The sequence below is a fragment of the Triturus cristatus genome, chromosome 1_2 (genome assembly GCF_964204655.1).
Source record: "Triturus cristatus chromosome 1_2, aTriCri1.1, whole genome shotgun sequence".
Lineage (NCBI taxonomy): Eukaryota > Metazoa > Chordata > Amphibia > Caudata > Salamandridae > Triturus > Triturus cristatus.
Window position 1 is genome coordinate 28,293,265 of NC_140580.1, and position 13,442 is coordinate 28,306,706.

Here is a 13,442-nt window from a genome sequence, read left to right on the forward strand (position 1 = left end):
GTTTTCTGCAAAGCACTGCATGCAACCTGCCAATAACCTTTTTGATCCAGCATAAGACTGCATACTCTCCTGAAGCAAAGAAGGCGGACAGTGGAGATGGTAGAAGTAACCAGAGAGAGGAAGGAGGGGGACAAGCAAGAGGAAACCAGAAAGGCCCATTGTGAGCGCCAGTATTTCATCAAAGGCAATTTTCGTGGAGCAAAAGCAGTTTGAGGGTAGATGAGAAGGGATATGACAGGGAAGAAAACAGCTAATTACCACACACACTGCCTGTGTCAATCACTAATGCCTGCGGGTCCCCATCCCTCAGAGACCAAACACACAGCAGCGCTTAAGAAGTTCATAGTTGTTCTAGGTAGAAATGTGGGTTACTTTTTCTACTAACCAGTTTTGAAATGGGTGCCCTTTTGTTTCAGTGCTTCGGTCTGTTCTCTGCCCCAGTATAACATATAACAATTTGCCTAACAGAGCAACGCAGTGTCTCAAGCTTCCACTTATGAGAAAAATGATGCCTGACAAGATTCAGGGGTGAATTTTTATAACCACTGAAATCCAAAGTGTATGTATGCCATGCAGACAAACGGCAATGAAAGGTGCATAAAAAATCACATTTCACCCATGGTCATTTGTACCACTAGATGGCATGCAACCACCAATGACCTGACCTTGACCCTCCCCTTGGAACAGTGATGTTGATTTCACTTTTCCAACCTCAGAAGTTCCAGCCGGCTAGTTAATTTCCCGCAGTAAGACATGTTATTAGCGACTCCAAATGAATGCAGAGCATTAACCAATGGATTAAGTTGTGCTCGATGTTTGTGTACTCCAGTAAAACGTGAATATTGAAAGGTATGTATGTAAATTGTTCTGGGAAGCTGAGACAAAGACACGAGACGTCTGATGGCAGACTTTGAATTTAAAATAGACAAATAGAATAAATCCACCATGAGAAAAAATATATAGGTAAAATTCTGGTGCAATATATTTGTTTTGAGGATTTCATATGTGAATAAGGCTTCTTTTTTAAGAAAACAGGCAGTAGAACATAACTGAACGTACAATATATTAATTAAAGAGACTATTAAGAACATTACCTCCAACCAAGAAACGACAGTAGGCCCATCCCACTGGGCAAATGGCATGCCTCTCCTCCGAGCCTCTTCTAAAAGCACGTGCCTGCAACAGAAAGAGAGGCATTCGAACATTTCCACAGAACAAGCTCTGCACTTTTTTCTGTAATGCATCACCACATCCAGGGCACGTCACTCAATGTTCAAATGCTTTAACACTTTAATTGAACTCACGTTTTTCATGCTATGACAATTGGTTTTTGGTTCTGCACACTGAGACGTAGAATCTTTAGCCCAGCTATTGTACAGGAAAAGGAAATCTGTGAACGCCAGGGCATCTTAATAAACTGACCCGCTTTCTTTAGGTCTGTGTTAGGCAAGACCATTTGATTTTGCAAAAATGAGGTGTATATTTTACTTACAGGGGCTTTCAGTCAGCTCTCTTCATTGGTTGGTCTGGAATTTTGTCATTCACATTTACTCTGCCTCCCCTTCTACAGCATGCAGTGGTTGAGCCCACTTCAGCCACTGGATAACTTCACTGTGAGTAACGTTATAAATCTCTTTAACAAGGACCACATCCACACATGGATTGACCCAAGTTCCCTTAAGGATTAAGGGCTACTATGCCTCTCACTTTATTGAGTTTAATTCTAAAACAGACAAGTAACCAATTATCAAACTCTCCCTGTCTTCCGTCTCAGTGCCTGTTCTATGGAAACATGCCAATGTCACTCCCTTGCTTAAAACAATCTTTGGATTCCACGAAGCAGAGAACTATCACGCTATCTCCCTTCTAACTTTCCTGGCTAAGGTAACGGAGAAATATGTCAACAGAATTCAGATAAAGTTTTTGTAAGAACACCACATTTTGGATACCTCACCGCACACCGCACAGAATCCGTCCTATTAGATGTGACAGCGAATCTCCATAGCTCAATGGATGAAGGCAGGTCTTCCGCACTGATCCTGCTCGACTTGAACGCTACATTCGACATGGTCTCACATAAAATATTACTAAAGTGCTTACATGACCAAGGTGTACGCGGGCCAGTGTTGTCCTAGTTCTCATCCTTTTTGAGCAAGCTCACCTTCCAGGTTATCTCACCTCCCTTTGCATCCCACCAGCAATCTCTGCATTATGGAGTCTCTCAGGCTCTTCTTTGAGCCCTACCCAATTTTCATCCAACCACTCACACAGGTTGTAAAATCACTCAGGTTCGCACTGGTATCATATGCGATGATACCCAGCTCATTCTTTCTCTTTCCGAGAACGCAATGCAACACATGCCCAATTTTCAAAAAGGAATGCTTCCAGTTGCTAAGTGAAGGAACAACAATTGCTTGAGATTAAATGCCAACAAGATCAAGATTCTTCTGTTAGGAAAACACTACCACACCTAAGGCGACCACTGGTGTCAGACCACCTCCCAAGCCCAAACCGGTGATTAAAAATCTAGGAATCCGGATGGACGACAACCTGACCTTCAAGACCCAAGCCAAATCTTTGATGGGCACCTGCTTCAGGCTCCTGAGAAGCCTTAAACCCACATAGGTTTTCTTTCAACCGCCGCACAAGGTAGGCAATCATTCAAGCTTTTATTATGTCCTGTTTTGACTTCTGTAATGTCCTTTGTCTAGGAGCAACAGCGTTGTCATTCAGGGCCGGCTGTAGCACCGGTGGCGCCCAGTGCCACAATGTTTGTTGGCGCCCCCCACAGGCTCCCTCACTGCCACCCTTTCACAGTGCCCCCTCAAGTCTCCATAATCACTCTCTCTCATATGTATTTAATTAGTTGTATGGCACCTCCTATACCAGTGTAGGGTGTCAGAGCACTTTACATCACACACTACACAGAGATAATCAATCATAAGTGTGTAAATCAGTGCATAGGAAATGTTACATAAGCCAGAAGACTACAAGGTGTAGGAGTCACATGTCATCCATACTGGTAGACATTTTAGTTTAAGAGTGCTTGGTCTGGAGAAGCACAGACTCATAATTGAAAACATATCCCCATGGTTTGGGGTTACATTTAATAATAGAGATTTTTTATTCTTACCAAAATGAACCCTTTTTGAAACATTAGAATAATCAAAGACAGAGCAAAAATCATAATGCTCTAATCTATATCTTGCAGTTTGCATGCAGCTCTTTGATAGTTATTAGATCACTGTTCCATGTTAGGATTTTAACATCTACACTGCCAGTAACAAAAGGATCTCTGTCAAAAGCGCTGACTGATTTAAAATATATGCACTTTCTGATTTGCATGGTACACATTCTTGGCAGCAGGCTTATTAACCCTCTGTGCTACCAAAAAATGAGTTAAAACTTCCACTAGACAAAACTTATGGCTGTATGAGAATTGCTGGAGGCTAGCAATACAGCAGCAGGTGCATCTAAAGCAATAAAATACTTCCAAGGACAGCGCCCCCTTGAAGAGTCAGCACCCGGTGCGGTGGCACCGGTCGCATCGCCCTAAAGCCAGCCCTGTTGTCATTAGGAGATTTCAGTTAGCCCAAAATGCTGCAGCTAGGCTGCTCTTCTCCCTCCCAAAATTATGTTCTGCCCTGGGGCTTCGCCAGAAGCTACACTGGCTTCCTGTTGACAAGAGAATATACTTTAAGACCTTGTGCATCGCTCACAAGACCCTGCACTCGTGGGGGACCCCTATCCTTGACAATCTCATATCACTCCATCTGCCATCACGATCTCTCTGATTGGCCAACCTCAACCTGGCCTCTGTTCCCTGTTTCAAGAGAGCAAGTGCAGGAGGCCGTCCCTTCAGAACCTTGGCCCCGACCTTATGGGACAATCTCTCTCTCTCCCTCAGGAAGAACTAGTACCATCTGCACTTTGGGAAATCCCTTAAGACCTGGCTCTTCCCCAGTTAGCTCCCTCTACTCCTGCCCCCCTCTGTCCAGGCAGTCTCGTTTCCTTTGTTTTTTGGGTTCAGCACTGGGAAGACCTGTTGCTGGGGCTGCTAGATGCTATACAAGCTCTCTTAACATAACACTACAGATGGGGGGTTTAAACCGAGCTTCAAGTGGTAGGTGCGCCATGTACAAATAAACCAGAGCAAACTCTTTTTTTGTTTTGCAGAATAATGAGCAATGAAGAGGAGGCTGGTTTTACGGTTTGCTAGGAAAAAGGGGCTGCCAATGAGCTCGAACTACTAAGAAGGGCAGATTTAAGCGTAATATGGTTAGTAAGATGTGTAGTAGATAAGTGTCTGTCTGGAACTGATGTGTGGTCTGCAGCCAAACTAGCTAGCCGTATTATTTCTAAAGGCACATATTGCCAAAAGAGTTAATCCACTCCAAGAATTTAGTTGACCTCATGGTCACATTTGTGAATGCCAACAGGCCCATACACAGTTTTAATCATGCAAAGTCGATAAAGTAGATTATACTGCTATTCAGTGCAATAAACATCTGTTTTTCAGTGCCAGGATACTCCAGATACCTCTGTAAGTATGATTAGATTGCGGTCAATAAATATTTACATTGTTTTCGTGAATAACTATGTTTTCGAAGCCTTGTTTGGGATTAAATCAATTCAGTTCGTGACCTTATGAATTATATTTTATAGTAGGTACTGCAGACTTTTTGTCGCACTACTGTTTCTTGTATTTGTGCAAGATAAAAACCTAGCGACGAACAAATAAAGTTTGACTCAGTTCTGTTCTGAAAGTCCACATAGAGCAAAGGCTCGGCACAGAAATTCGCCTCTGGTTCATAATGAATATCTTCATACCCAAGGTATGGTTACAAATAAGCAATGTGCACAGATAGTATCACTGTGTTTTATTCCAGTTCAGTTGTACATGATCAAGTAGGAGTGCAGACACCGCAGACAAGGTTGGAACTTTTCAAGAGGTGGTGACTGATTGCCTATAAGCCAACAAGGTCTTTTTGAGACAGCTCCACTCCTTGGTTAGACAGTTAAACATTGCCATCCCTCTGGGTAGGCCATCCTCAGTGTGTCTGGCACAAGCAAGTTCCAGCCTAGCACACCCTTTCCTTTTCACAAGACTCAATAAGTACACCAGACTCGACCTGTTGACCTGGAAGGAACTTTTGGATAATTTAGATGGAAGTATCTATGTGGTGGAGTCAGGCAACGCCAGAGATCTGGAGCTATGTAAATGTATAGAAAGTATATATTTCAGGGCTATGCAAAAAATACTGCCCAATACAGTGACCAAATGGTGGGTGTTCTAAATGGCTATTGATTGAGTGGTATTCCCCTAGATATTTGCTTTCTTAAGCTGAACCCATTTTTGTTGGCCATAGGACTCCACACACTCTTGCCAAACAGTGATAAGGTACTCGTGCTCTCCCGTTTGAACACAGCTAAATTGGTATACACCTAATTGGCACATTTAATTTACTTAGCCCCTAGTATAGGATACTACATGAACCCAGGGCCTGTAAGTGAAACACCACTAGTGGGCCTGCACCACTCATTGTGCCACCCACTAAAATAGCTCTAGAAACATGACTACAGGCCTGTCCTTACAGCCATGGGTGTCAATTCGCCAAAATGCCACGCATAGCAGAAGTGAAATCACATGCCCTTGACCTTCACTTTCACTTACAATTACATACACTCTCCTGCACGTAAACACACTCACACCTGTGAGCACACAAGCAATAGACATTTAGAAACATTGTGTTACTCACCTCTCCTAGAGGTCATGTTCCACCTAATTGTACTCCATGTTTTATTACAGAGATGGGGACTAATATAGTATTCACTATTAGTGTAATAAAAAGTAACTGAAAACAAAGCAAGCAGAGCCCCAACCAACGTCCGTGCATAGAAGCGGTCACTGCATTCCTGGCACTGATTTTGCCACCTCTGAGGCCAGGGATCACAAAGGCAATGCCAGGAGTCACAAATGGCGAGTTAGGGGTCACAGCGGCGACCCCTGGCAACCCCTAAATGACATCCATGCTTACAGTACAGCCTGTGTGTGCCGATTTCAAACTGCCATTTCGACCTGACAAAACAAATCTTTTGCCAGGCCTTCCTTCCTTTTGAATACTTACAAGTCATGCCTATGGCGGGCCCTCAATGGGCAGGGTGCATGCTATTAAAACGTTTGCTACTCACCCTGATAAGAAATGCGATTATGACTTGAGATGGGCTTTCACACCCCTCAACTAATACTCCAGTATCTTACATTGGAGTGTTGCCCTTCCTGTTAATAACATCAACTTCCTGGGGCTGAAACCCATCCTAGAGACAATGATGTTGGGGAACAGCTATTCAACAGTACCCTAATGTTCTCGTCATACAGCTGATCCAATGCGCAGGTACTGAACAAGCATTCCAATGCTCTCCCGACATTGTGAGGCTAGTGAACACTTTGGTACTCAGATGTTTAACGTTGAACATAACTTCCATGACCTAGCCCTGCTGTGAAAATGAGATTGCGGATACAATATCTAGGATGCATATGGACTCGTTTAGATGATTGCCTCTTGACTGATAGGTAAACATGACCCCACCCCCACAAGACATCAGGAGAGTTGGGTTCCTAGATTGAATAAAGTAGAACTGAACTCTACTATGTCACAAATAAATAAAAGGTGGCAGTGGAGACATATGGGAACTGACATAAGGGTATGGACTATAACAGCCAACAGTTAAGTCAAGAGGCATTTACAGAGTTTGTGAGATGAGGTTTTGAAAATTGGAGAGCTAGTTCATAGGTGGCTACCAGGCTGGCAGAATTGACCGGCATTTTCAAAGCCAGGGAAAGCAGCACGCAGTCTTTGGCTTTCATAGTCAAAAGAATAGTAGTAGGCTGGGGAAGATGCTGTAAATCGGTGGAGAGTATGTGGGAGGGCTACTGCACTCCAGTTCGGAAAGCATGTCGAGAGTGTCACACAGTTATGTGCCTCTGTATGGAAGCAGAAACATTTTGCCTGTATGGCCTATACCATATATTTGTGTGAGGTTGCTTGTGGGTCTTACTTTTTGGTTGGGAAACCATCTATCAATTCACCTACCTTCCCTAATGGAGCCAACGTCAGTGCTACATTGTCTTTGTTCCAACGTCCTAAGGGGTACTAGCTCGTCGCTTATCTGAACCAATGGATAATTGAAGTGAGGGATTTTTTCTTTTAGGTGCCACCTCACCTTGTTAAATTAAAAAATATTGCTCTGGCTGATCAGTGGTTGAGCTCCAGATATACTTTGCATTAACATTCTGGAATTATATTAATTGGTTGAGTCCTTCCAGCCCCATACAAGTAGGGTGTCTGTTTAATTAATGCAGGTGAGATCAAATTCTCCGGTAACAACTTAGCATTACAGAGGGGTAACTGGGCAGAGGAAGGCCTGCTGTGTGAAGGCTTACCCCCAACCCATCACAATGATAACTGGTCCTCGACGGCAGAATCCTGCTTGTGAGTGCACAAGCTTTCCCTAAAGCAAAACTTGTTCATGCTGAGAGGTATAATGCAGAATCGTCAATGGTCAACCACTTGGAAACACGAATGTTACTCAAACTGTGTGAGAGCTCAGTCATGCTTTGATAATTAAAGTTTTATTTTTGGCGAAAAACACATCTTTTACAGGAGTACAGCAATAAAATGTTAGAAACATGTCCCAGTTTAAAAACACTAAAAAACCTAACCCACTTATATATAAAATTCCTGATTGTTGGCCATTATCCAAAAACAGATGGAAGGATCGAGTATTTACATGCGCTGGTAGATTTGAAGAAACTCGAATTTCTGATTCCTGTGTGTAAAAGTATTTTCCACGCAATGCTGTAAAACGTAAACATATGACATGGAGGCAGAACCTAAAAATATTGCTTGTGAATTTTCAGATTGAAGAGTGCAAATGTTTGTTTGATCAGTTCCTTAAAAAACACCACTTTTAAGTTTATAGGTTTCATTACGAGGAAATAGAAACAACTGAAAATGTTAACAGAAGCTCAAATAAATGTGCCTCTTCGTTGCCGTGCGCACATTACACTGGGAATGCAGGTCCAGTGGCAGCATTTCGAGGGTGATGGAAATGCAATGTTCTTGCACGCAGATGTCAACTCGACTCCTCTGTGCATTACCGCCCCCTAAGCAGAACTGTGCTGACGTACACCTTTCGAAGGTGCTGGAAGGAGACCGGGCAGCTGGCCTCTCTCTACCTGGCGCACATGGGGTGGGCGAGTAAACGATTGTGCAGCAGCTGGCCATGTCATCCTGATCCACTCCTTTCATAGCAGCAGCTGTGCAGCAGCACTCCCAAAAATCAATCAAGAAGCAGAGGACTTTCAGGAGTTCACAGTCCCATCATCTTAATAAAATATCTGCTTGCCTTTTATGTACTTTTCATCAATATTTTGATTGAAGCAATGATAACAGACTTGGAAACCATAAACTATAACTCGTGCACCAAATGCACCAAATGCAATGCTCATGGCATCACAATATATATACACCAATACGTAACATTACCTAATAGTCCAATATAATTAAAATAATAGTGATCCTTGCCGCATTGCTGCATTAGCCTCACGGGGGTGGGGGGGTACAGTTCCCACCGCTGCTCTCTCAGCCCCAGGGGAGGCCGCAACATCAGGGACAGGGGCCAGAGCGCCATAAACTTACGGGACTTCAGCGCGGGACACGCATGGAATGGCCCGGAGTAGGCTGGGCTGGGCTATCCCTCTCAAGTCTTGCATTCGGTGCAGCAGGGAAGAGGACCTCTACATAAAGGTACCAATGTATACGTTCTGATTGCTTTGGTATTCTGGGTCACCTCCTCTCTTACCTATCATATTTGTCCCATTGCTGTCTATATGGTCATGGGAAAAAGGATGGGCACTTCTGGGGCACTTAGCGTCCCACCACCAGATACTCGCTCCATGATTGATAACTATCTGACACGGGCTGTGCATATGGTCTCCAATGAAATTAGATTGGTAGAGCGACGTCTTTCCCTTACATCGGAGGAATTTTCGCCTGCTCGATCCTCCACCCAGGACAACTATCATGTCTCTGGTGGCTCACCCAAGCTTTCCTTTTTGAGGTTACCTAGAACTCCTGCATCAAGCCCATTATTTGCTCTAACTGCTGACCTTATTCTGGGGTTGAGGCCTAAACAATAATGATACGCCAGTTGGTGTGGATGGTGAATTCCATGCACCAGCAAAAGGCCAAGTAGATGAGTTAAATCCTGTTTGTAAATTGGGTCCAAACCAAGATTATAAACCAGAAACTGGGCTACAATCAAAGAGTAAAGCAGTGAGATCTGTGAAAAATAAACCTCCAGCAATCAAGGGCATGCACGGAACTCAGTGGAATAATGAGGAGCAACCCACTAGAGTCAAACAGGCTGAAAGATGTCACTCCAGTCTTGTCCCCCTTCCTGTGATCGACCTCCCTCCTGCGTTTTCTCCCTACTCAATTATTTTAGCTAATGTTCCCAACCTTCCAGCCGACAGCTTGGAATCTACAAAGGGCCTTATGAACAAAAACCATACATTGGTTGAACATCAATGTTTGTGCCTATTCGGACTTCTCCTAAGAGATTCTGTTGGCAAGATGTGTAGGGGGAATTGGTGGGATCGGAAAACTGTATAATGGTGATGACATAGTGATTAACTTCAGTAACCCCTCTGTAAATTTAATATTGTGTCGAGCGAGGGCTGGAATGGTCAAAACTAGTCCTGTTAAGATCTTGCCACTTGTGTCTTTTTATAAGCACTTGGCAACCTCTACTCTTAGCTCAGATGGGCCAATGGCACCAAAGAGAGAATTCCCTATATCTTCATTATACCCGTGAGTACCCCTGGAAAACAGATTTACTGTGTTGGCAGGGTTGAAGGATAATGATTGACTGCATAGCAAGAAGCGTGACTGCACTGGTGCCTTGGACAATGGAGGTGTGTCTAGCAGTGAGATACCCACAGCTCACTTGCCTATTTCCCCTCCATTACTAAATGATGGTAACCTGGATAGGGAGCAAGTCCATGTCAGTCTTTCAAATCTACAGGAAGGGTCTGATGTAAGAGTATCTTTAGTAGAAGGTGGTAAATATCCCCCCTTTGTTAACTTTTTAAGTTGGAATGTTGCCGGCCTAGCTTTAAAAGACTTAATTGAAGGTTGTCAATCACTTATTCTTGATTATGATATAGTTTTCATGCAGGAAACTTGGGAATTGAAAGAGGTAGCCTTTAAAGGATATACATGTTTTAACCTGCCAGCAGTAGCATCGCCAGCTGAATGAGCCAAAGGGGGACTGTCAGCCTGGTTGAAAGTTAACATCAGTTGCACTATTTCTCCTCTTCTTTTAGATCGGGTGAGGCACAGGTTTTTGGCCTCTGCTGGGATGGTAACTATAGGGACTACTTGATGAATTTCTATAATAACAACTTTTCCAGCAAGAGTGATTGCAACTTCTCTGTAATTGTTTTGTTAGTAGAAAAGGAGGCTTGAGCAGAATGCACCTTTAACCTGCTGGTGGCAGGTGATTTTAACGCTAAATGAGGGCACCAGCCTCCTCTATCATCAGCTATTTGTGATCCACTTGCCCGAGAAGCTGATCATAATGGTATGGACGCTATGGGGCGTGTCCTGTTTTCTATACTGGCCGAGCTCGATCTAGCCAATAAGGTCTCTAGGTCTGCTGGTCCAGAATTCCCAACTTTCATAGGAAGGGGCGCTGGGAGCATAATAGATTTTGTCTTTACCTTCTGGAGTATGTCATCAACCATCATTAGTAGCGAGGTGCTGGCACAGATTTATAGTGATCATAATCCCATCGCAGTGAAAATAGCAGCCCCGCAGAAGTGATATAAGCCTAAAACTATACCTCCCCGAGTTTTAAATGTGAAGGATGCAGGGCGTTGAGTGGCTTGACGAACTGCGAACGTGAAGAATATTATGTCCCAGATTGCCTGTAACAGTACAGTGTTGGTAAATGGTTGCAAATTGTAAACATATGATCAGGCTCTTACATTAAGTCACTTTATTGATCTTTTAACTTGGATTAAAGGGATGTTATCTAGATCCATTACCCAGCCACGATCGACTGTCAAATCTTGGTTTGACAAAGAGTGTAGAGCAGCTAATGAATCTCTGCATAGGGCTTTAAAGCAATCCCCTAGTTACCAGTGTGTTATTGTAGCCACCAGAAAGACTTACCAACTGGTACTAAAGAAAAGGAAATTGGCCATGAAGGAGGAGAAATGGGAGTCTATAGTTCGAGCTTGCAAACTTAAAGATTCTCAAGCTTTTTGGAAGTAAGCACGGTCAGTTTTATCTCCTCCGACATCCCAAGATAAAGTAACGGTCCACATTATGGCAGGGGCCTGGCTGGTGCATTTTTCTGGGATGTATGCCACTGACAACAGGGCTGTTGAAGATGCGCTGACGGTCAATCCCTCTTGTTTAAAACTTGATTTCAAAGAGGAAGAGGTGCTTAAGGTGATTGTTGATAGCCGGTGTAAGAAGGCACTGGGACTGGGCGGTGTCCCCCTTGATTTATTCAGAGAGAATGTAGGATTTTGGGCCTAAGTGCTCATCTAAGTATTCAATTCTGTTTGTTGTTTGGGTGTGCCTATGTCATGGTGCACCTTAACAATTGTTTCCACCTTTAAAAAAGGAAATGTTCATGATGTAAAGTGTTATTGCCCAATATCTCTCCTAGACTCTACAGCCAAAATCATTGAGAGAGTAGTCTAGGACTGCCTTCTTGTCTGGATAAATAAAAATAACATCCTATCCCAAACTCAGTATGGTTTCAGAAATGGGCTTGGGACTATTGAACAGTGCCTCAACCTCCATCTAATTGTGGCAAAATACAAATATGTCACGGGTGCCGCTACTGATTTGGCGTTTATGGATTTGTTTAGTGCCTTAGATTAGGTATGTATATCTAAGCTGTGGTCTATTTTAGTGAGTTTGGGTGTTGATGGGGGTTTGGTTTCATCCATAAGACTCCTACATTATGATCTCACAGCATCTATAAGATTTGACAATGCTGCTGAATGCACAGAATCCTTAATGGTTGAGCATGGGGTACGCCAGGGATGTGTCCTTGCCCCGATCCTCCTTCTGCTCTATACAAATGATCTGGAAAGAACATTGGTATCTGTTGGATGGACGTTCCTTATGATGAGCAAAAGGCAGTGCCTGCACTCTTATATGCAGATGATGTGGTTCTCCTGGCAAGGATGGGCAATGGCCTTAAGAGATACATTTTTAGCTGTGTTAGTTTTATGAGAGACCTGGACTTGGAGACTAACCTTTCAAAAACATTTACAATGGTATGTAGCCCTAGAAATACAAAAACCCGTACCTTAAATATTGATAGTAAAAAATTAGACAGAGTAAGTTTGTTTTCATACTTGGGCATGGAGTTTTATGATAGGTGGACATGGGCAACCTGCATCAATAATAGGATAGCTCGCTATACCCGAGCTTTGGGCACTACTTTCTTCGCTCACCATGGCCATTGGCAAAAAACCTATTGCACCTATTCTGGAGATATACAATCGGAAATGTTTGCCAATTTTAACTTATGTAATGGGTTTTTGGGGAGGCAGGGATATCGTACTCTCCATCTTACCTCTTTACTCCACCCACTTTCTCCTTTATGCTCCATTTTTCCCTCCTCTTTGCTCTCTAATTGTTTTCTCATTGATACCCAGCTGCTTGACTGATACCCGGTGGAGCTGCCTGATAGCTATAGAGGAGATGGGCTGTGGGCTTCCCCCTATTTTGTAATTTTGTGGAACCTTATGTAAAGCGCTCTGATACCTTCGGGTCTAGCCAGCGCTATATAAAACTCAAATAAATAAATAAATAAATAATGGGTTTTGTGCAGACGGAGTAAAATAGATTCTGCTGCCGGTTATTAGGCGTCCCCCGCCTCGACCCCGCATTTTTCCTTGCACCAAGAGCTAGGTATGGAGTACATACAGAATACTATTAATGCTGCCCCTTTGGTCCTCTAGTTCTCAATATGGCAAATAAGCAAGCTGACCTTAATCGGGCATTCATTAGAGATTGCTTGCTTTGCGACCTTGGGCTGGCAATCCCATGGATTAAACATACCAAAGATGGCTTCCTAGCTCTTCGTTGCTTACATCTGTGTGAGCACCCTGAGACCACCATGAAAAAGAACAAATGCTGGGTTCAGGATAACTTTGTTAAGCATAGACAGGCCGCAAGGAATTAATGTAAGTGGCCAAACCCATGGTTAGGGATTATTGTATTATCCAGACAGTGCCAACAATAGACCCTTATATGTGAAAAATGTGTATGAGAGAACCCTAATGGCCAGATTTAGGTTAGGTTCCATTCGCTGGCTAATATGTGATCCGTTACACCACGGCTACTATT

General features: G+C 43.3%; 1 protein-coding gene across 4 annotated transcripts in view; it reads right to left on the bottom strand.

Moving 5' to 3' along the window:
- The window catches only part of PPFIA4 (PPFI scaffold protein A4), a 3,163,248-nt gene that overhangs the window by 1,208,680 nt on the left and 1,941,126 nt on the right, over positions 1-13,442 (bottom strand). For all 4 annotated transcript variants that reach the window (XM_085600211.1, XM_085600208.1, XM_085600219.1 and 1 more), the window contains one exon: positions 1,095-1,176. In XM_085600211.1, coding sequence (XP_085456337.1) covers positions 1,095-1,176 — 82 coding nt within the window. The remainder of the gene's footprint in view (positions 1-1,094; positions 1,177-13,442) is intronic.